Source organism: Mobula hypostoma, chromosome 30 (assembly GCF_963921235.1).
Source record: "Mobula hypostoma chromosome 30, sMobHyp1.1, whole genome shotgun sequence".
In the NCBI taxonomy this organism is placed as follows: domain Eukaryota; kingdom Metazoa; phylum Chordata; class Chondrichthyes; order Myliobatiformes; family Myliobatidae; genus Mobula; species Mobula hypostoma.
In genome coordinates, this window is record NC_086126.1 from 4200293 (window position 1) to 4223222 (window position 22930).

Sequence of the window (22930 nt, forward strand, 5' to 3'; positions counted from 1 at the left end):
TCTTACCCTCCTTCGCTCCAATGAGAAAAGCCCCAGCTCACTGAACCTCTCCTCATAAGACACGCTCTCTAATCCAGGCAGCACCCTGGTAAATCTCCTCTGCACCCTCTCTAAAGCCTCCACATCCTTCCAGTGATGGGGGCCTCTGTGGGTCAGTGTCGACCATCGATGTTGCATGCTGGTTCTCTACGTGATACACAAGCCGGGGCAGTATGATATGGGGAGCAAGCGGTTCCCCACGTGGCAAGCTCCCCCTCTCCACGCAGCCGATGAACCCAAAGGAATGGCAGAGACCGACACAGTTTGGCACCAGCAGGAGTTGGCAGTCGGCATTGAACTCAACGTAGGACTGTCTTGGAGACTCCAGCTCCGGATTTTTCCCTCAGAATTCACTCCCGAAGCCTTCCCCATCAGTGGGTGCAACCGCAAGGTAGCGGAGACCAGAGATTTCTTTCTCCTAGATGAGCTGCCAACCACGGCTGACGAGCCCCATCTGCCCGAAGCGACTGGCTTTGAGGTGCCAATAACTTGTCTTTGCCCCTTCTCCTGTCTAGAAACAGTTCCGCTGGGCTTTGTAGCTAAGCCACACATGAAGGCCAGGAGCTGGACTGGGTTGTCAGAGGCGATTTGAGGTGCACGCCATAGGGAGCATTTAATAGGTAGCGGGACCTTATCCCCTCTACCTTCCCTGGCCATAACAACCTTAAGGAACCTATGAGGTGATCAGAATGGAACACAATACTCCAAGCGTGGTCTGACCAGAGATTCATAGCTTCTGCATTACCTCGCGGCTCTTGAACTCAGTCTCCCAGCGCCAATGGTGTCTGCTCAGCACTGCTCCCTACAGGCATGGGGCGGTAACTGCAGGTACCAGGGGGAAGCTCAGCACTGCTCCATACAGGCACGGGTCAGTAACTGCAGGTACCAGGGGGAACAGTGCCAATGGTGTCTGCTCAGCACTGCTCCCTACAGGCATGGGGCGGTAACTGCAGGTACCAGGGGGAACAGTGCCAATGGTGTCTGCTCAGCACTGCTCCCTACAGGCATGGGGCGGTAACTGCAGGATGCCACTTGTGCCCCCATTTGTAACCGTGTCTGTCTCTCTCTCTCCCCCTCTGTCTCCCAGGGCCATTCCAGCTTCATCACTCACCTCGACTGGTCTCAGGACAGCCGGTTCATCATGTCGAACTCCGGAGACTACGAGATCCTCTACTGTGAGTGCCTGCGTACCGGGGTGGGGTGGGGGGCTAATGGGAGCTGCGGTGAGGGCGAAGGGCCTTTGGGTGTGGGACAGGCAGGGAGGCCGTGTCTGTAGCACTGCATTCGGTTCTGGTCACGCCATTATAGGAAGCATGTGGAGGCTCTGGAGAGGGTGCAGAAGTGGACGAGGCTGAGGAGAGATCTGGTAGAGGGTTATAAGATTGTGAGAGACACAGATAGAGCAGAGCCAGCATCTTTTACCCCAGTCTAACACCAGAGGTGAGAGGGGGTCGGTTCAAAGGGGATGTGAGGGGTAAGATTTTGTTACACAGAGAGTGGTGGGTGCCTGGAGAGCGGTGGAGGCAGATACTCTGGGCCACAAGACCATTGGACACAGGAACAGCATAAGGCCATTCGGCCCATCAAGTCTGCTCCGCCATTCCATCATGGCTGATTGATTAACCCTCTCAACCATTCTCCTGCCTTCTCCCCATAACCTTTGACGTCCTGATTAAGAATCTACCAACCTCTGCTTTAAATATACCCAATGACTCGGCCTCCACAGCCGTCTGTGGCAACAAATTCCACAGATTCACCACCCTCTCGCTAAAGAAATTTCTGATCATCTCTGTTCTAAAGGAACGTCCTTGTAAACTGAGGCTGTGCTCTCTGGTCCTAGACTCCCCCACTATAGGAAACATCCTCTCCACATCCACTGTATCTGTGTCCTCTGGTCCTAGACTCCCCCACTATAGGAAACATCCTCTCCACATCCACTACATCTGTGTCCTCTGGTCCTAGACTCCCCCACTATAGGAAACGTCCTCTCCACATCCACTCTATCTGTGCCCTCTGGTCCTAGACTCCCCCACTATAGGAAACGTCCTCTCCACATCCACTGTATCTGTGCCCTCTGGTCCTAGGCTCCCCCACTATAGGAAACATCCTCTCCACATCCACTCTATCTGTGTCCTCTGGTCCTAGACTCCCCCACTATAGGAAACATCCTCTCCACATCCACTCTATCTGTGTCCTCTGGTCCTAGACTCCCCCACTATAGGAAACATCCTCTCCACACCCACTATATCTGTGTCCTCTGGTCCTAGACTCCCCCACTATAGGAAACATCCTCTCCATGTCCACTCTATCTGTGTCCTCTGGTCCTAGACTACCCCACTATAGGAAACATCCTCTCCCCATCCACTCTATCTGTGTCCTCTGGTCCTAGGCTCCCCCACTATAGGAAACATCCTCTCCACATCCACTCTATCTGTGTCCTCTGGTCCTAGACTCCCCCACTATAGGAAACATCCTCTCCACATCCACTCTATCTGTGTCCTCTGGTCCTAGACTCCCCCACTATAGGAAACATCCTCTCCACATCCACTATATCTGTGTCCTCTGGACCTAGACTCCCCCACTATAGGAAACATCCTCTCCATGTCCACTCTATCTGTGTCCTCTGGTCCTAGACTCCCCCACTATAGGAAACATCCTCTCCACATCCACTCTATCTGTGTCCTCTGGTCCTAGACTCCCCCACTATAGGAAACATCCTCTCCACACCCACTATATCTGTGTCCTCTGGTTCATATCTCCCCCACTATAGGAAACATCCTCTCCACATCCACTCTATCTGTGTCCTCTGGTCCTAGACTCCCCCACTATAGGAAACATCCTCTCCACATCCACTATATCTGTGTCCTCTGGACCTAGACTCCCCCACTATAGGAAACATCCTCTCCATGTCCACTCTATCTGTATCCTCTGGTCCTAGACTACCCCACTATAGGAAACATCCTCTCCCCATCCACTCTATCTGTGTCCTCTGGTCCTAGACTCCCCCACTATAGGAAACATCCTCTCCACGTCCACTCTATCGCAGCGTTACAGCATCTTGGTCGGTGTTGGTTGGTTTCAGACAGTGTGGGACAGAGCCCATTGTCTCTGTGCCGTGATTTAAAATCAAACTGAACCCTTTCTGCCTGCACATAAAACCATATGATCTACTGCAAAACAGACTTAGGCCATTTGGCCCATCGAGATGGTTGGACACCCTGACTAATCAACCTCTACTTAATACCTACCCAAATGTCTTGGCCTCCACAGCCGTCTGTGGCGGTGAGTTCCACAGATTCACCACCCTCCGGCCTCGAAGTATTCTTCAGCATTTCTGTTCTGAATGCGCGTCCTTCTGAGGCAGGCTGCCCTCTGGTTGGCCTGATGGTGCATCTTTTAGCATAAATGCCCCCTAGCGCCGGCGATCCGGGTTCAATTCCCGCCACTGTTTGTGAGGAGTTCGTACGTTCTCCCCGTGACCCCCGGGCTCCTCCGGTACGTTGCGAAGGCGTACGGGTGAGGGTCAGCAAGTTGCGGGCTGCCCCCCCTGCACAATCCTTGCTCATTTGATTTGACGCCGACGACTCAAGTCCCTGAGCGTGGCGATGTGCACGTGACAAATAAAGCTAATCCGAGACTAATCTCCAAACTGCTAATTATAAACACAAGAGACTCTGCAGACGCTGGGTGAAATAATCCCCATGAAGGGTCTCGGCCCGAAACATCAACTGTTTACACAGAGGCTGCCTGATCTGCTGAGGTCCTCCAGAATTTTGTGTGTGTTAATCTGGTAATTAGACACCCAAAAAAACTAATATTATGTCTTTGCATTGTACTGTTGCTGCAAAAACAACAAATTTCACAACATATATCAGCGATAATAAACCTGATTCCAAATCCCTTCTCTGGACACAATGTCCATATCCCTCCGTTCCCTTCGCACTCATGTGCCTGAGGGCCTCGAATATTGAAAGCCTAGACAGAGTGGATGTGGAGAGGATGTTTCCTATAGTGGGTGAGTCTAGGACCAGAGGACACAGACAGAGTGGATGTGGAGAGGATGTTTCCTATAGTGGGGGAGTCTAGGACCAGAGGTCACAGATGAGTGGATGCGGAGAGGATGTTTCCTTTAGTGGGGGAGTCTGGGGCCAGAGGACACAGATAGAGTGGATGTGGAGAGGATGTTTCCTGTAGTGAGGGAGTCTAGGACCAGAGGACACAGATAGAGTGGATGTGCAGAGGATGTTTCCTATAGTGGGGGAGTCTAGGACTGAGGACACAGATAGAGTGGATGTGGAGAGGATGTTTCCTATAGTGGGGGAGTCTAGGACCAGAGGACACAGATAGAGTGGATGTGCAGAGGATGTTTCCTATAGTGGGGGAGTCTAGGACTGAGGACACAGATAGAGTGGATGTGGAGAGGATGTTTCCTATAGTGGGGGAGTCTAGGACTGACGACACAGATAGAGTGGATGTGGAGAGGATGTTTCCTATAGTGGGGGAGTCTAGGACCAGAGGGCACAGCCTCAGTTTACAAGGCTGTGCCTTTAGAACAGAGATGAGGAGGGATTTCTCTATGCAGAGTAGAGAATCTGTGGAATTCCTTGGCACAGACGGCTGTGGAGGCCACGCTGATGGGTGTATTTAAAGCAGAGGATGGCAGATTCTTGATTGGTCAGGCACAGCAATGCGGGCCGAAGGGCCTGTTCTGGTGAATGACTGGGTGGGCAGATGGGGACTGGAACTGCCCAGTCACTGCTCGTACGCATGGAACGCTGTCTCCCAGCCCACACCGGGGTCAAGCTACAGGCATGTCGTCAGAAGGAGTTAGTTTAGTTAGCTGTGTAAGTACTGGTTAAATTAGTTCAGAGCAACACGACGGGCCAGAGGGCTTGTTCTTGTGTTGTACTATTCGATGTTTTATTGCATCTCGAGGTTTCCCCAAGCTGATGCAGGATTTTGTAACGGGGCAGAGAAGTTGTGCACAGCAAGATCCCACAGCTGAGAGTGGCCTGTGGAGAGGACGATGCATTGCCGTCACCCCAGGACCCTGAGGAGCCTCTCTCCAGCCCTCCCGCTTGTCAATGGTTCAATTTAATATCTGAGAATGTATACAGTATACAGCCTGAAATTCTTACTCTTTGCAGACACGCACGAAACAGAAAAAAAAAACCCTAGATTGAATGAGGTTCTCTCTCCTCCTGCCTCTCCTACAGTGAGCAGCTCCCTCTTCACTGCCTCTCCTACAGCGAGGAGCTCCCTCCTCCTGCCTCTCCTACAGTGAGCAGCTCCCTCCTCCTGCCTCTCCTACAGTGAGCAGCTCCCTCCTCACTGCCTCTCCTACAGTGAGCAGCTCCCTCCTCCTGCCTCTCCTACAGTGAGCAGCTCCCTCCTCCTGCCTCTCCTACAGCGAGGAGCTCCCTCCTCACTGCCTCTCCTACAGTGAGCAGCTCCCTCCTCCTGCCTCTCCTACAGTAAGCAGCTCCCTCCTCACTGCTCCTCCCGTTATGCAGTTCCCCTCTCTGGTCCACATGTGTTCAGTGTAAGAGGGGCGACTGCAGTCTGTTCTTCCCGGTGTATGTGTGTGTGTGTGTGTGTGTGTGTGTGTGTGTGTGTGTGTCTGTCTGTCTGTCTCTCTGTCTCTCTCTCTCCGTCTGTCTGTCTGTTTGTGCGTCTGTGTGTGTGTCTGTCTGACCCTGGACCCTCTGTGTTACAGGGGACATCGCAGCGGGCTGTAAACTCATCAGGAACCGTTACGAGTGCAAGGACCTGGAGTGGGTCTCGTACACCTGCGTCCTGGGCTTCCACGTCTTCGGTAAGGGGGGGTCCGTAGGGTGAGTGGTCAGGCTGGGTGGGCCACAGGAGGTGGGCAGGGACGGGACTCGTGCAGATTACTGCCGGATTTCAAAGTGAATTTATTATCAAAGTATGATAATATTTAAAATATTAAATATTTAATATTTAAATATATATAATATTTATGATAATGTCTTAATATTTACTAATTTTTACTATTTTTTATATTTTTGATATCTAAAATTCGTAATCCAGGGAGCGGGAAACGCAGAATCAAATATCACTATGATGATTGTACATTCTAGTATCAATTGTTTGACGACAAAAAAGTATAAGGTATGGTGTACATCTTCAAGGAGCGATGCCTCAGAAAGGCGACATCCATCATTAAGGACCCCCATCACCCAGGACATGCCCTCTTCTCATCGCTACCATCAGGGAGGAGATACAGGAGCCTGAAGACACACACTCAATGATTCAGGAACAGCTTCTTCCCCTCCGCCTTCCGATTTCTGAATGGATATTGAACCCATGAACACTACCTCAGTATTTTTTGTTTCTACTTATTTAGTTAAATATATATTTACTGTAATTCACAGTGGTGGCACGAGGCCATGTGGTTAAGGCGTTGGGCTAGTGATCTGAAGGTCGTGAGTTCGAGCCCCAGCCAAGGCAGCGTGTTGTGTCTTTGAGCAAGGCACTTAACCACACACGGCTCCAGTCCACCCAGCTGAGAATGGGTACCGGCAAATGCTGGGGGTTAACCTCGAGATAGACTGGCATCCTATCCGGGGGGTGGGTGGGGGGAGTCTCGTACTCTCAGTCGCTTCACGCCACGGAAACCGGCATAAACACCGGCCTGATGGGCCACAAGGCTCGGGACAGACTTTAACTGTAACTCGCAGATCATTTTCTATATTTCTTCGCTGCCGCAAAGTTTACAAATTTCACAACATATGCCGCTGATATTATATCTGACTCCGGTTCAAAAAAAATCAATTGTACAAAGTTGTCTGAATCGAGCTGTTGTGTAATATTTCAATAATATTTGAGTCATCTTGTGTATATATTGGCTGATTAAGCATCCTTGTTCGTTTAAATAATTAATTACAGGTTATGTGTAAAAATCCAGGACATCTTCAAGGAGCAAAATAAAAATGTAGTGAGGTAGTGTTCATGGGTTCAATGTCCATTCGGAAATCGGATGGCGGAGGGGAAGAAGCTGTTCCTGAATCGCTGAGTGTGTGTCTTCAGGCTCCTGTACCTCCTCCCTGATGGTAGCAGTGAGAAGGGGGCCCGTCCTGGGTGGTGGGGGTTGTTAATGATGGATTGAGGCATATGGCCTTTTGAAGATGTCCTGGACGCTGGGGAGAATTTTGCCCACGATGGAGCTGTCTGCGTCTACAACTCTCTGCAGTTGATTCCAATCCTGTGCAGTGGCCCCTGCATACCCTGTCAGAATGCTCTCCACAGTACATCTGTAGAAGCTTCCGAGTGTCCTTGGTGAGAAACCGAACCTCCTCAAACTCCCAGTGAGATGTAGCCGCTGTCTCTTCTTTGTAGCTGCACAACACTTCGTTCTGCAGTCGGTATCTTTTCAACGTGCTGAACTTGTGCACAGAAACGAACGGGAGGGCCCGTCAGAAACACTGCTTTGCAACGTACCTTGGTGTGTGCGCCGATAACGAACCGAGCTCGCCCCTCGTGTGTCTCGTTGCAGGGGTCTGGCCGGACGGCTCCGACGGGACGGACATCAACGCCTTGTGCCGCTCCCACAACGAGCGGCTGGTGGCCGTGGCCGATGATTTCTGCAAGGTTCACCTCTTCCAGTACCCGTGCTCCAAGGCCAAGGTCAGTGAGGGAGGGGCGTCGTGTCCTTGACTCAGTTATATTCTCCCCCCACCCCCTCCCACTGCCCCGTCTCCAGTACCCGTGCTCCAAAGCCAAGGTCAGTGACTCAGTGATGGGGGGGGGGCGCGTTGTGTCACCGTGTCCATGGCTCCATCGTCCTCCACCTCCTCTCCCCCATCGCTGATCCATATCCAGTAACTCCAGTCACCCCACTGAGGGTCAACACTCACAACACGTTGGAGGAACTCAGCAGGTCGGGCAGAATCCGTGGAAATGAACAGTCGACGTTTCGGGCCGAGACCCTTCCTGAAACGTTGACTGATCGTTTCCACAGATGCTGCCCGGCCTGCTGAGTTCCTCCAGCGTGTTGTGAGTGTTGCTTTGATCCCAGCATCTACAGATTATTTTGTGTTTACTTCTGAGAGTCTGGGTGTGTGTGTGTTTGTGTGTGTGTATCTGTCTATCTGTGCGTCTGTCAGTCTGTGTCTGTCTATATGTGTGTCTGTGTCTATATGTGTGTGTCTGCCTATATGGTGTCTATGTCTGTCTGTCTATCTGTGTGTGTGTGTGTGTGTGTCTATATGTGTGTCTACGTGTCTATCAGTCTGTGTGTCTGTCCATCTCTGTGTGTCTGTATGTGTGTTTATCTGTGTGTGTCTGTCAGTCCGTGTGTCTGCCTGTCTAAATGTGTGTCTTTCTGTCTATCCATGTGTGTTTTATCTCCCAGTCTGAGAGACTGCAGACAGATTGGAGAGAGTTGGTGGGGTGGACGGTGGGGGGTGGTGGTGAGGAGAAAACGGTACAATACAGAAGCTGGTCCTTCGGCCCATCTTGGCCATGCTGACCATTCCGCTAATCCCCATTTGCTTGTATTCACTTTGTCTCCCCCTAAACCGCATACCCTGCCCAAGTTTTGTCTGAAGTATTAGCAAGTCGAGTTTGTCGACGACCGCACACATTCACCTGCGCGCAGGCGCGATGAGAAACTTAACTCCCAGCAGCGTCGGACACAGAGCGTCCGGGACACGACACCGAGAAGGAAAGCAGACTTTAAAAACACACACACACCTTACGAGAAGGAAACAACGTCCATTCTACCTCATCTTGGCCTCGCAATCTACGCCGTTACGATCACCTCACAAACAAGAGAAAAATCTGCAGATGCTGGAAATCCAAGCAAAGCACACGAAAGGGTCTCGGCCCGAAACGTCGACCGTTCACTCGTTTCCGTAGGTGCTGTCTGGCCTGCCGAGTCCCTTGGGCGTGTTGTGTGTGTGTTGCTTTGTACTGATTTTCCGCTTGACCGTCTGCCTGCGTGGCACCTTCTCAGCACTTCGTTCCGCACTCTGTCACGGTTTTACCTTGTTTCACGCCGGTGCGCTGTGTGTGAACGAGACAGGCTCCTCACTGTCCCTCGGTACACGTGACGACATTAAACCGATTCTAATCCCAGTGCAAAGTGGTCACAACGTGGCTACGCTGAGCTCAACTTCCAGTCCAGGTTTACTGCCCGCAGATGAAACGGTGTTCCTCCAGACCAAGGTCCACCCTCACGGTACATCAAACCCGCAAGCACCTACATTACCACTCATGAGTGAACAAATGATAAATTTTATTGCTGAAGATTGACATTTATCGTAAGATGTACTTACGGCAAATAACACTGCTGGCGTTTAGGGCAGCAAAGGACGTCCTCCTTCTCTCTCCACGGCCACTCAGATGTAGAAGAATTCTTCATCGCTGTCTTTGTTTGACCAGTCAGGGTTGTCGGCCCCGAACCTGGAGGACTGGTGGACCACTCTTAGTCCGACCTCTGCCCTCTGACCCTGTTTGGTGGGGGTGATTCTACCAAAGCACAAGGCCCTGACTCCAGCCAACGTAGCTCTCCGGGTCATTGAGACGCGCCAGCCTCCAAACCCTACCACAATCATGTCGTTGATCTACGACACCAGTTATAAAGTAAACAGTATAACACTACTGGTGCTTCATACACGATGAGACCTGGGTGGTGGCGGGAAGTTCAGTATCTCTAGTCCTGGAGGAAGAAGCTGCTTCCCATCCTAACAGTCCTTGTCCTAATGCTACAGTACCTCCTGCCTGATGGTGCCGGCGGGGTCAAAGAGATTGTGGGACGGATGGCAGGGATCGTTGGCAATGCTAAGGGCCCTGCGTATCAAGTGATCCTGATAAGTGTCTCGGATGGGTGGGGAACTGGTTCGAAAACCGAATAGTTGAAGGGAAGTAGCTGTTTCTGAACCTGCTGGTCTGCTGGCGCGGGACGGTCCGGAGCCCCTGCCGGCGCGGGACGGTCCGGAGCCTCTGCTGACCTGGGACTGTCCGGAGCCCCTGCCGGCGCGGGACGGTCCGGAGCCCCTGCCGGCGCGGGACGGTCCGGAGCCCCTGCCGGCGCGGGACGGTCCGGAGCCCCTGCTGACCTGGGACGGTCCGGAGCCCCTGCTGGCGCGGGACGGTCCGGAGCCCCTGCCGGCGCGGGACGGTCCGGAGCCCCTGCCGGCGCGGGACGGTCCGGAGCCTCTGCTGACCTGGGACTGTCCGGAGCCCCTGCCGGCGCGGGACGGTCCGGAGCCCCTGCTGACCTGGGACGGTCCGGAGCCCCTGCTGACCTGGGACGGTACGGAGCCCCTGCCGGCGCGGGACGGTCCGGAGCCCCTGCCGGCGCGGCACGGTCCGGAGCCCCTGCCGGCGCGGGACGGTCCGGAGCCTCTGCTGACCTGGGACTGTCCGGAACCTGCCGGCGCGGGACGGTGTGGAACCTGCTGGCGCGGGACGGTCCGGAGCCTCTGCTGACCTGGGACGGTCCGGAGCCTCTGCTGACCTGGGACGGTCCGGAGCCCCTGCTGGCGCGGGACGGTCCGGAGCCTCTGCTGACCTGGGACGGTCCGGAGCCCCTGCTGACCTGGGATGGTCCGGAGCCCCTGCCGGCGCGGGACGGTCCGGAGCCCCTGCCGGCGCGGGACGGTCCGGAGCCCCTGCCGGCGCGGCACGGTCCGGAGCCCCTGCCGGCGCGGCACGGTCCGGAGCCCCTGCCGGCGCGGGACGGTCCGGAGCCTCTGCTGACCTGGGACTGTCCGGAGCCCCTGCTGGCGCGGGACGGTGTGGAACCTGCTGGCGCGGGACGGTCCGGAGCCCCTGCTGACCTGGGACGGTCCGGAGCCCCTGCTGGCGCGGGACGGTGTGGAACCTGCTGGCGCGGGACGGTCCGGAGCCCCTGCTGACCTGGGACGGTCCGGAGCCCCTGCTGGCGCGGGACGGTCCGGAGCCCCTGCCGGCGCGGGACGGTCCGGAACCTGCTGGCGCGGGACGGTGTGGAACCTGCTGGCGCGGGACGGTCCGGAGCCTCTGCTGACCTGGGACGGTCCGGAGCCCCTGCTGACCTGGGACGGTCCAGAGCCCCTGCTGGCGCGGGACGGTCCGGAGCCCCTGCTGGCGCGGGATGGTCCGGAGCCTCTGCTGACCTGGGACGGTCCGGAGCCCCTGCTGACCTGGGACGGTCCGGAGCCCCTGCTGGCGCGGGACGGTCCGGAGCCCCTGCTGGCCTGGGATGGTCCGGAGCCCCTGCTGGCGCGGGACGGTCCGGAGCCCCTGCTGGCGCGGGACGGTCCGGAGCCTCTGCTGACCTGGGACGGTCCGGAGCCCCTGCTGACCTGGGATGGTCCGGAGCCCCTGCTGGCGCGGGACGTTCCGGAGCCCCTGCTGGCGCGGGACGGTCCGGAGCCCCTGCTGGCCTGGAATGGTTTGGTGTGGTTCTGTTGTAATCGTACTGTCTCTGCCACTCTCCGTGTGAAAAGCCAAACCCCCTCACATCTTGAAATCCCTCCCCTCCGATTTTAAACCTGTGCCCCATGGGTCTAGACCCCTCCCCTGGGGAAAAAGGCTCTGTCTTGCTGGGCGGAGACCTGAACCCCTGTGTTCCTCCAGCATCCCTCTCTGGATTGTGGCTTTAACAGTCAGATTTGGCTAAACACACAGGCTGTCCTCAAGTTACGAACACCCCTACATACAAACGATCATCTCACTCTCCCCCACTGTCTCTAGCTCCCTCCCTGCCCACACTATCTTTCTTCCTCTCCCCCACTGTTTCTACCTCCCTCTCTCTCCCCCCCCCCCCCACACTCTCTTCCTCCCTCAACCACTGTCCCTCTTTCCCTGGGTTACCGTATTGAGTGATTTTCCGACCTGCGGCGGCATATGGAAACCGGACCCAAGCGGCAGTCTGGGTCGGTTTCTCCTTGTCGTGCAGTTTAAAGGCGGTAGGCAGACCAACATAAGGTGCGTTACCGCCACCTGCTGAGATGAAGCGTGGAGACTGGAGACAGGAAGATGTTTCCTTTGCATCTCATGCAAATACCGCTTCCTGACAAATACCCGTAGCCTGCTTATTAATCCTGAACAAAGAATTATTCACCTCGTATGTCCAATCTGTGTAAGTATAACTTCTTCCCTCCTTTTATACTCACCTCCTAGTTGAATTCTCACCATCCTCTGTCTTTTACACAAATGCCGTCTGATTTTGTTACCCCGCCGGGGAAGGTTTGCAGCGTCCACGTGGCTGCAGTTTCCGCCCCTGCCAGCAGGGAGCGGTGCCGAGCAGCGTCCACTCGCTACCTGCAGTTACCGCTCCGGGCCTGCAGGGCGCAGTGCTGAGCAGGCGTCAGGGTACACATCCACTCATCTCCGAAAGTTGCCGCGCAAGTTTGTTTGGTTAGGAAAATAACTGGTGTGTTTTGGCTTTTTAATCCGCTCCTAGATCAATCTAACCCTTCCCTCCCACACAGCCCTCCATGGTTCTATCATCCATGTGCCTGAGCCTCTTAAATGCCCCAATGTATCCGCCTCTACTACCACCCCTGGCAGGGCATTCCGCACACCCACCATTCTCTGTGTAAAAAAAACTCTTAAGCCTGGCATTCCCCCCCCCCCCCCGCCACACACACTATACTTTCCTCTGATCACATTAAACTCTCAGAGCGGAAATGGCTAATACATCATTTTAATCCTGCCATCCTAGGAAAAAGTCTCAGGCTGTCCACTCTGTTTGTGTCAATCAGCTTGTTCACCTCTTGTCAAGTCACCTCTCATCCTCCTAAGCTCCAGAGAGAAAGCCCCAAGAAATCCTATTATCATTGCACCTTCCTGCAATGTAACTACGTTTTGGAAACGTTCAGTGATCCGTTCTGTACTCATTAGATTGAAATTCTGAGTTTTAAATCATAAAGTCTACATCCCTTGCAAGGAATGCAAACGCACCAAGGGATAATTATACCAAGGACACTCTTAGAAAATGAATGGCCTTGGAATCTCCTAATCAAGATTCCCCAGTTAGTATGTATGATAGCATAACGGTTTTCTTCTTATTGGGCCCTCATCTCCCACTCTCAGTGGACCAGTGGCCATTGGTGACCTCCTGTTTCCATTGACCAGAGTTGATGGAATAATTGGAGTTCTTCGAAGTTTCTGTACCTCACCGTACAGGGGATTGGCCTAAACAGCTTCACCAGAGCCCTGTTGGCCAGCCTTACTCGTTTCCACCTCTCACGATGGAAGGATTTGGGCCAAACACAGACAAACAGGACTAATATCTTCTCAAGGCCCCCATACAGAAGCCTGGAATGCCATACCTCCAGGTTCAGAAGAAGCTACTTTAAAGTTCAAAGTACATTTATTATCAAAGTATGTATACAGTATACAACCTTGAGATTCGTCTCCTTACAGGCAGCCACAAAACAAAGAAACCCAAAGAACCCATTAAAAAAAAGACCATCAAACACCCCAACGTGCAGGAAAAAGAACAAATCGTGCAAACAATAAACGCAAGCAAATAGCGTTCTGATCTGAAACGAGATCCACAAAGAGAGCCTGTCCATAGACCCTTAGTTCAATGAGCTGAACCCCAGCATCCTGACCTTTTCAGTCTGGCCCAGCACCTAAACTGCCCTCCGATCAATGGTTTCAGTTGTTTCCATATGCTCGGGGGCCTGGACCCTGCCACCTTGATTCAGCCTAATGCTGACCTTTCCGATTCACCCTGGTGCTTAAATTGTCCAAACATTGTGTTTGGTGGCTCCAAGATGCTCCGTCAACCATTCGGTTCTTGGACCAAGCATCACTAATTAGCAGCGCTATGACCACTTTGATGCCTTTGCACTACGAAGGACTTAGTTTTGTTCTGTCTGTGTTTTCTTGCAAAGCAAACTGTTTAATTTATGAGTAACACATACAAAATGCCGGAGGAAAGTCTCCGCTCTTGCTGGTCACCGTTCTCGTTGCAGGAGCGACCTCTCTCCCTCACTGGAGAGAGATACTGAAGTGCTGGTTTGATGGACTATGGGTCAATGGACTCTTTGATACCTCTACTGGTGTGGGTGGGGTTCAATGGACCCTTTGGTGCTTCTGTTGGCGCTGCTGGGGGGGTGTCGATGCTTCTCCTGCTGATTTTGCAAAGTGAGGGGGCAGGGAGTCTTCACAGTTTTGACGCTTGTATCGTTTCATGGGGATTTTTGCTTTGTGGATGTCTGTGAAGAGGACGAATTTCAGGTTGTATACTGTGTTAGTAAATAGACCTCGAAACCTCAGAAACCTTTGAAGTCATCGAAGGTCTCAATCCAAAATATCAACCGCTTAATCTTCTCCGTAGGCCTGCAGAGTTCCTCCTGTATTTTTGTCTGTGTTGCTCTGGATTTCCAGCATCTGCAGAAGTTTTTGCCTTTTTGTTTAATTGATGTTTTTGTTGTGAACATCGTGTATCTGGTGCTGCGGTGAGTAAGTTTTACGTTACAGCTGTGCACATGACAACAAACTAGAACTTTGAGCTTGGTGTGGGACGAGTAGAGTCGAGGGGTCTGTTCCCCTCCGCCGTCTGGTGGGAATGTCTCACGCCCGGCCTCGTTCTCTCCGTAGGCTCCCAGTCACGTGTACAGCGGCCACGGCAGCCACGTCACCAACGTGTGCTTCACCCATAACGACACCCACCTCATCTCGACGGGCGGCAAGGACACGACGGTGATGCAGTGGCGGGTGCTGAACGGCGGCCTGGAGCGCAGCACGTCCATCTCTTCTGCCTCTGCCTCCTCGCTGGATATCGCCACGGGCAGCAACACCTGAGGGGCTCAGGCTGGGTGGTGGGGGGTGGGTGTGACTGCCCTGCTGTCTGTATCTAATCTCAACCTTCCCTCTCCGCTCCCCCCCTTCTCTTTCACCTTGTGCCCTTTTGCCTGCCCCACTCTCACCAGCTCTAACCCGCCCAACTCCCTCCTGCCTCTGGCACCCCGACCGGCAACAGCGGGGGCAGGATGGATTTCAATCGTCTGCAGTACTTGGCTTTGCCCATGCAGGGCTTCCTGCTGCTCTCCAGCCCTCTCACTCTTTTCTTGTTCTCTGCTTGAAAGGGTTAGGGAAGCCCTCTCTGACAATAACACCCCCTCCCCCCCCGTGTCCTGGGGCTCGAAGACAGCTGGACAGCTGCGTGTGTGTGTATGGGTCAGCCTGGCGGGGCGCTTAGAAATGACCAGGCAGGGCCCAGCCTGGGCAGCGTGCCAGCCGTGGTGGCTGCAGAGAGTTTACACAGAGCCCCAGGCCTATTAACATCTAACTAACAGGACTGGCGGGCGGTCGGCCAGGTGCCCCCAACCATTCAACCGAGCCTCTTCCCCTTTTCCACCCCCTTCCTTTCCAGTCCCCATGAAGAGTCTCAGCCCTGAACGGTGACTGCTCATCGATGCTGCCTGACCTGCTGAATTCCTCCACCATTGTGAGTGTGTGTTGCTCAGGAACTGACCCGATTTCCCCCTAAACCACCCTGGACCCTGAAGACCCAGGGCGACTGGCTGTCCTCCGGAGTATCAGGAAGCAGTCCGCCACACTGCAAAACATTCCTCGACGTCTTTTTTGTTGTTGTCTAACAAAAGAAAAGTCCTGATTCTTACCAGGTTGTCATTTATGTTTTAATTAAAGTGCTTTGTTCTGGGAGGTATTTTTTTATATATGGGAATTAGGACACTGACGTGTCACAAGGAACAGAGCACAGTACACAGAGACTAAATGATTGTAAACTGCACAGAATATGTATTTTTTTTTGTTTTCGGTTTTTAAAATTTTAAATAAATCTGACTTTAACAATATTTGGCTCAGCAGTAAATCGTGTTTTTGGTTATTCTGCTTAAAGTTCATGTGAGGACTGCGTATGCTTTGCTTGAGACATTCCTTACCACAGGACCACTAAAGAGACTAGTACAGCACAGGAACGGGCCCTTCGGCCCATCTAGTCCTGGCTGAACCATTGACATGCTCCGGCACCACCCATCCGGGCCCTCCATTCCCCTCCCATCCACGTACCTATCCAAACTTCTCTTCAATGTAGAAGAAGCTCGCTTGCACCACTTCGATCCATATTCTCACCCACCACCTTCTTGAGTGAAAAAGTTTCCCCGTGTTCCCCTTAAACTTTTTTTATCTTTCACCCTTAACCCATGACCTCTGGTTGTGGTCCCACCCGATCTCAGTAGAAAAAGCCTACTTGCATTTACCCTATCTGAAACCCTCATAATTTTGTACACCTCCATCAAATCTGCCCTTGATCTTTAAGATGAGATTATATTTACTTGCCAGAAAGAAAGTAAAATGTATTCCTCCCCTTGTACTTAGTTGAACCATCTCACTCAGCTCGTACTGCCAGCAGCCTTTTTGGATAAGTCTCTATCAGCTTCGCACAATGCGATGGAGCAAGATTTGCCCATTCCTCCCCGCAAAAAATTCTTCCAGGTTAGTTGGGAGGACGGCGGTGGACAGCAATCTTGAGGTCTTGCCGGAGACGTTCGATCGGGTTAGAGGTCGGGACTCTGACTGGGCCACTCAAGGAGATTGGTTTTCATTTGAAGCCGCTCCATGGTTGCCCTGCTGTGAAAGGAACTTCCTCCCCAGTTTCAATCTCTGGCAGAGGCGAGCAGGTTTTTCTCCAGGATCTCTCTGTATTTCGCAGCACCGATCTTCCCATCAATCGCGTCCCTGCTGCTGAAAAACATCCCCATTGCGGGGTGCGACCTCCACCACAGGGATGGTGTTCGACTTACGCCACCTGCACCGCTCAATAAAAAACGGATTTCCTTGCACGTGAAGACTTTGCAAAAGCCTCACTTAGACAATGTAAAGATATGGAAGATGGTCTCGTGGTAGGATGAGACTAAAGTGGAACTTTTCTGCCTTCACACTAAGCAGCATGCGTGATGTAAATCCAATACTGCGCATCAGCCAGGTAACACACCAACCCTGCTTCAAGGCACTGTATAACACCATAAGATGTAGGAGCAGAATTAGGCCATTCAGCCCATCAAGTCTGCTCTGCCATTCCATCATGGCTGATCCTGGATCCCACTCAACCCCCATACACCTGCCTTCTCGCCTTATCCTTTGATGCCCTGACCAATCCGGAAACTAGCAACTTCCGCCTTAAATACATGCACCGAGTTGGGCTCCACTACAGTCTGTGGAAGAGCATTCTACAGATTTACTACTCCCTGGCTAAAAAAAAAAATTCCTCCTTACCTCTGTTCTGAAAGGTTGCCCCTCAGTTTTGAGGCTGTGGCCTCTAGTTCTGGATACCCCCAAACATAGGAAACACCCCCTCAACATCCACCCTATCTAGTCCTTTCAACATTCAGTAAGTTTCAATGAGATCCCCCCCCGCATTCCTCTAAATTCCAGTGAGTACAGGCACAAAGCTGCCAAATGCTCCTCGTATGTTAACCCCTTCATTCCCAAAATCATCCTCACGAACTTCCCCTGGACTCTCTCCAATGACAACACATCCTTTCTGAGATAGGGGCTCAAAGCTGTTGACACTACTCCAGGTGCGGCCTGACTAGTGTCTTATAAAGGCTCAGCATTATCTCCTTGCTTTTATATTCGATTCCTCTTGAAATAAATGCCAACATTGCATTTGTCTTCTTTACCACAGACTCAACCTGTAAATTAACCTTCTGGGAGTCTTGCACGAGGATTCCCAAGTCCCTCTGCACCTCTGATATTTGAACCTTCTCTTCCCATTTAGATAATAGTCTGCACTTTTGTTCCTTTTACCAAAATGCATCATCGTACATTTCCCAACACTATTCCATCTGCCACTTTTTTGCCCATTCTTCCAATTTATCCAAGTCCTGCTGCAATCACATTGCTTCCTCAGCACTACCTACCCCTCCACCTATCTTTGTACCATCCGCAAACTTTGCCACAAAGCCATCAATTCCATTTTCTAAATCACTGACAAACGATGTGAAAAGTAGCGGTCCCAATACTGACCCCTAGAAACACTAGTCACCGGCAGCCAACCAGAAGAAGCCCTTTTTATTCCCACTTACTGCCTCCTGCCTGTCAGCCATTTCTCTATCCTTGCCTGTATCTTTCCTGTCACGGCACCTTATCAAATGCCTTCTGAAAATCCAACTAAATGACATCCACTGCCTCTCCTTTGTCCACCCTGCTGTCACTTCATCGAAGAACTCTGACAGATTTGTCCGGCAAGATTTCCCTTGACAGAAACCATGCTGACTTTGATATATTTTACCATTAGTCTCCAAGTACCCTGAAACCTTATCCTTAATAATAAACTCCCAACACCTTTCCAACCGCTGAGGTCAGGCTAACTGGCCTAAAGATTCCTCCCTTTTGCCTTTCTCCCTTCTTAAAGAGTGGAGTTACATTTGCAATCTTCCAATCCTCCAGGACCATGCTAAAATCAAGTGATTTTTGAAAGATCATGACCAATGCACCCGTTATCTCTTCAGCAACCTCTCTCAGGACTCTGGGATGTGGTCCATCTGGTCCAGGTGACTTATCTACCTTCAGACCTTTGAGTTTGCCTTGACACTCTTCCACAGTGAAGACTGATGCAAAGTACCCATTAAGTTCATCTGTCATTTCTATGTCCCCCATTACTACCTCACCAGCATCATTTTCCAGTGGTCCAATATCAACTCTCACCCCCCCCCTTACCCTTTATATAACTGAAAAAACTTTTAGAACCCTGCTTTATATTATTGGCTAGTCCACCCTCATATTTCATCTTTTACTTTCTTATAGCTTTTATGTATGTTTGTCTATGTGTGTGTGTGTGTGTATATACACACTACAAGGCAATATCATGTTAAGGTGATTGGAGGAAATTATCAGGGAGGGGGGATGTCTTTTACAGAGAGTGGTGGGTGTGTGGAATGTACTGCCAGAGGTGGTGGTAGAGGCAGATACATTTGGGACATTTACTTAGATAGGCCTGTGGATGATAGAAAAATGGAGGGTTATGTGGGAGGGAAGGGTTAGATTGATCTGGGGGTAGGTTAAAGGGTCAGCACAACATTGCGGCCGAAGGGCCTGTACTGCTCTATGTTCTACGGTCCTCGCCATCAGTCTGCGCTGTCGACAGAACGCAGCGCATTTACTCACCCAAGGCTACTCCAAGCCTACCAAGAAGAATGGGAAGCAAAAATAATTCATAAAGGACCCTGAACATCCAACTCGAGCACAGAGGGTCCCGAGCCTGGCTGTGAATCAAGGAGGGCCTGGCATGCAACCAGCGGCCCCATCCCGTAAAAACCCAGAGCAACAGAAACTCAACAGATCTCATCCCTGAGAGTGGAAGGACAGAGTCATAGAAAAGTACAGCACAGAAACAGGCCCTTCAGCCCATCTAGTCCGTGGTGAATCACTCTGTAGTGGTCTCAGTAGACCTCTCTGGCAACTACGCCCCTCCTTGTCTCTGTAACACAGGGGGAGGGGGTGGAGGTGGAGGAGTAGGGGGGAGGGCAGGGGAAGGAGCAAGGAGGGGGAAAGGGAGGGGGGTCAAGTTGGAGGAGGAAGAGGAAGAGTGGAGAAGGGGAGGGAAAGTGGAGAGGGGGAGAGGGCGAAAAGGAGGTTGGAGGAGTGGGCGGGGGGATTGAAGGAGAGGAGTAGGGAGAAGATTCGAGAGGAGGGAGGAACGAGTAGGAGATGAGGGGGAAGAGGAGGGGAGGGATGTAGGGGGTAGGAGTCAGAGGGATGGAGAGTGAGGGAAGAGTAGGGGATGAGTGGTGAAGAAGGTAGGGCAATAGGGGAAAGGGAGGTAGGCGAGGGGCTATGAGGGAGGGGAGGGGAGGGAAGGGTGACGAAGTGCGGGAGAGGTGAAGGGAGGGGAGGAGTAGGGGCTGAGGAGGAGTGGCAGGAGGATGGGGAGGGAGGAGGGGGAAGGAGTAGGAAGAGGGAGGGGAGGGGAAGATGGGAAAGAAGGGGGAAGGAGTAGGAGGGGATGGGGAGTAGGGGGAGGGGAGGGGAAAGGAGTAGGAGGGGTAGAGGAGGAAAGCAGGGAGCAGAATGGAGGAGGGAGAGTGAGGGGAAGGGGATGGGAGTGAAGGTGGAGGGGGGGAGGCAGTGGTGGACATATGGGGGAGGGGAGTGGACGGTAAGACAGGAGAGTAGCAGAGAGTGGAGGAGGGGAGTGGTATATTGGAGAGTGGGGGAGGGGAAGAGCACTGGAGGGTCTGAGAGAGGAGGGAGGGGAGTGGATGGGGTATCGGAGGTGAGGGTGGGGGAGGGGAGGGAGGGGGTATTGGAGGGTGAGGGAGAGGAGAGGGAATCGGAGGGTGGTGGAGGGGTGAGGGGGTATCAGAGGGTGGGGAGGGGAGAACGGAGTGTGAGGGTGGGGGAAGGGAGTGGAGGGGGGTCAGAGGGTGAGGGTGGGGGAGGGGAATGGAGGGGTAGCGGAGGGTGAGTGTGAGAGTGGGGGAGGGGAGGGAGGGGGATCAGAGGGTGGAGGAGGCAAGTGCGTGGGGGATCAGATGGCGAGGGTGGGGGAGGGGAATGGAGGGGATCAGAGGGTGGAAGAGGGGGGTATCGGGGGTGGGGGAGTGGAGTGGAGGGGGGATCGGAGGGTGGGGGAGGGGAATGGAGGGGGTATCGGAGGGGAGTGGGGGGGATCAGAGGGTGAGGGTGGGGGAGGGGAATGGAGGGGGATCAGAGGGTGAGGGTGGGGGAGGGGAATGGAGGGGTATCGGAGGGTGGGGGAGGGGAGGGGGATCAGAGGTGGAGGAGGCGAGTGGGCGGGGGATCAGAGGGTGAGGGTGGGGGAGGGGAATGGAGGGGGTATCGGAGGGTGGGGGAGGGGAGTGGGGGAGGATCAGAGGGTGAGGGTGGGGGAGGGGAATGGAGGGGGATCAGAGGGTGAGGGTGGGGGAGGGGAGGGAGGGGGATCAGAGGGTGGAGGAGGCGAGTGGGCGGGGGATCAGAGGGTGAGGGTGGGGGAGGGGAATGGAGGGGGTATCGGAGGGTGGGGGAGGGGAGGGAGGGGGATCAGAGGTGGAGGAGGCGAGTGGGCGGGGGATCAGAGGGTGAGGGTGGGGGAGGGGAATGGAGGGGGTATCGGAGGGTGGGGGAGGGGAGTGGGGGAGGATCAGAGGGTGAGGGTGGGGGAGGGGAGGGAGGGGGATCAGAGGGTGGAGGAGGCGAGTGGGCGGGGGATCAGAGGGTGAGGGTGGGGGAGGGGAATGGAGGGGGATCAGAGGGTGAGGGTGGGGGAGGGGAGGGAGGGGGATCAGAGGGTGGAGGAGGCGAGTGGGCGGGGGATCAGAGGGTGAGGGTGGGGGAGGGGAATGGAGGGGGTATCGGAGGGTGGGGGAGGGGAGTGGAGGGGGGATCGGAAGGTGGGGGAGGGGGAGGTGTCGCTCAGTGACGGAGCCGCCTGCGCGCCGGGGCTGAAGGGGTTAATCCCCCCCATGCAAACCACGTGCTCCGGGTCATGACCTCCGCCGGTGTGAGTGTGAGGGAAGGGGGGAGGGGAGTTTAACCCCTGGCACGCCGGCTTCCCGGAACAGCCGGGCGTGACGAAAGGCCGGGTGGACGGGGTGAGGGGAGTTAAAGCCCAAATAAGCAGCCGCGGCGAGGCGAGAGACAACTGTGAGGAGCGCGCGTCCGCGAATCCCACCGCCGGGACTTCCCGCCACGCGCGCGTGCACGCCAACGGTCAACAGTTCAACGGTCGGCGGACCCCTCGCGCGCGCCGGTGACCGACATTCCCCCTCCCCCCCCTTCAACCTGAACCCAACGCTCGCGCGTGTCGTGTCGTTGGCCATCGGTCCCCCCCCCACCTCCCCGCGCGACCACCGGCCCCTTTCCCGCGTGAACGTCCGATAACTACCTCCCGCCCCCGGCACGTGACTCTGTCCATTCACCCCCGAGGGGGGGGAAGGGAGAGGATAACCGGTGGCCGCGCTCCCTCCCTGCGCGTGCTCGCGCCCGGCGTGTGACAGGGACGGAGGGGTGTGCGCGCCCCCGACCACCCCGGCCCCCGCGCCCGCGTTCACACTCACACTCACACACACTCTCTCTCTTTCTCCCCCCACACACAACCCCGCTCCCGGGTCAGCAGCGCTCGTTCGGCGGCGGCGGGGCGCCGGGAGCCCGGAGCCCTCGCTCGGTCCGGCTCCGGGGAGGGGAGAGAGGGAGAGAGGGAGGGAGGGAGGGAGGGAGGACCCGGCAGGGTGTTTGATTCAGTTTGAGGAGGAAGAGGGGGCAGGAGGGAAGGGAAGGCGAGGGGGGCCCCGAGGCCCCTCCCAGCGGAGCCCGGGAGCAGCGGAGGGCGAGCGAGCCCCGGGCGGCGGCGGCGGCGACGGTGGCGATGGCGGCCAACATGTACCGGGTCGGAGGTGAGTCCGGACGGCCCGGCGGGGGCGAGAGGGAGGGAGGTCGGGGTCGGATTCAGCAATGAGGGGGGAGGGAGGTCGGGGTTATAGAGAGAGAATGCGTGTGTGTGGGGTGGTCCCGACAGGAGAAGGGGGTACAGACTGGGTTGTGTTGGATCCTGAGGGGTCTGGGATGTGATTGGGGGTACAGAGTGGGTTGTGTGGGGTCCTGAGGTGGGTCTGGAGTGTGATTGGGGTTGCAGAGTGGGTTGTGTTGGATCCTGAGGGGTCTGGGATGTGATTGGGGTTACAAAGTGGGTTCTGTTGGATCCTGAGGGGTCTGGAGTGTGATTGGGGGTGCAGAATGAGTTGTGTGGGCTCTGGAGTGTGATTGGGGGTGTCGAGTGAGTTGTGTGGGGTCCTGAGGGGGGTCTGGAGTGTGATTGGGGTTGCAGAGTGGGTTGTGTTGGATCCTGAGGGGTCTGGGATGTGATTGGGGTTACAAAGTGGGTTCTGTTGGATCCTGAGGGGTCTGGAGTGTGATTGGGGGTGCAGAATGAGTTGTGTGGGCTCTGGAGTGTGATTGG

General features: G+C 54.4%; 2 protein-coding genes across 7 annotated transcripts in view; both read left to right on the plus strand.

Annotated features, from left to right (window-relative positions):
* Nucleotides 1-15829, plus strand: part of eml3 (EMAP like 3) — an 82763-nt gene extending 66934 nt beyond the window's left edge. For all 4 annotated transcript variants that reach the window (XM_063036487.1, XM_063036486.1, XM_063036490.1 and 1 more), the window contains 4 exons: nucleotides 1127-1214; nucleotides 5756-5854; nucleotides 7556-7686; nucleotides 14605-15829. In XM_063036487.1, the coding sequence (XP_062892557.1) occupies nucleotides 1127-1214; nucleotides 5756-5854; nucleotides 7556-7686; nucleotides 14605-14808 (522 nt within the window). In that variant the 3' untranslated portion in view covers nucleotides 14809-15829. The remainder of the gene's footprint in view (nucleotides 1-1126; nucleotides 1215-5755; nucleotides 5855-7555; nucleotides 7687-14604) is intronic.
* Nucleotides 15830-22167: 6338 nt separating this feature from the next.
* Nucleotides 22168-22930, plus strand: part of mta2 (metastasis associated 1 family, member 2) — a 106182-nt gene continuing 105419 nt past the window's right edge. For all 3 annotated transcript variants that reach the window (XM_063036497.1, XM_063036495.1, XM_063036496.1), the window contains exon 1: nucleotides 22168-22367. In XM_063036497.1, the coding sequence (XP_062892567.1) occupies nucleotides 22340-22367 (28 nt within the window). In that variant the 5' untranslated portion in view covers nucleotides 22168-22339. The remainder of the gene's footprint in view (nucleotides 22368-22930) is intronic.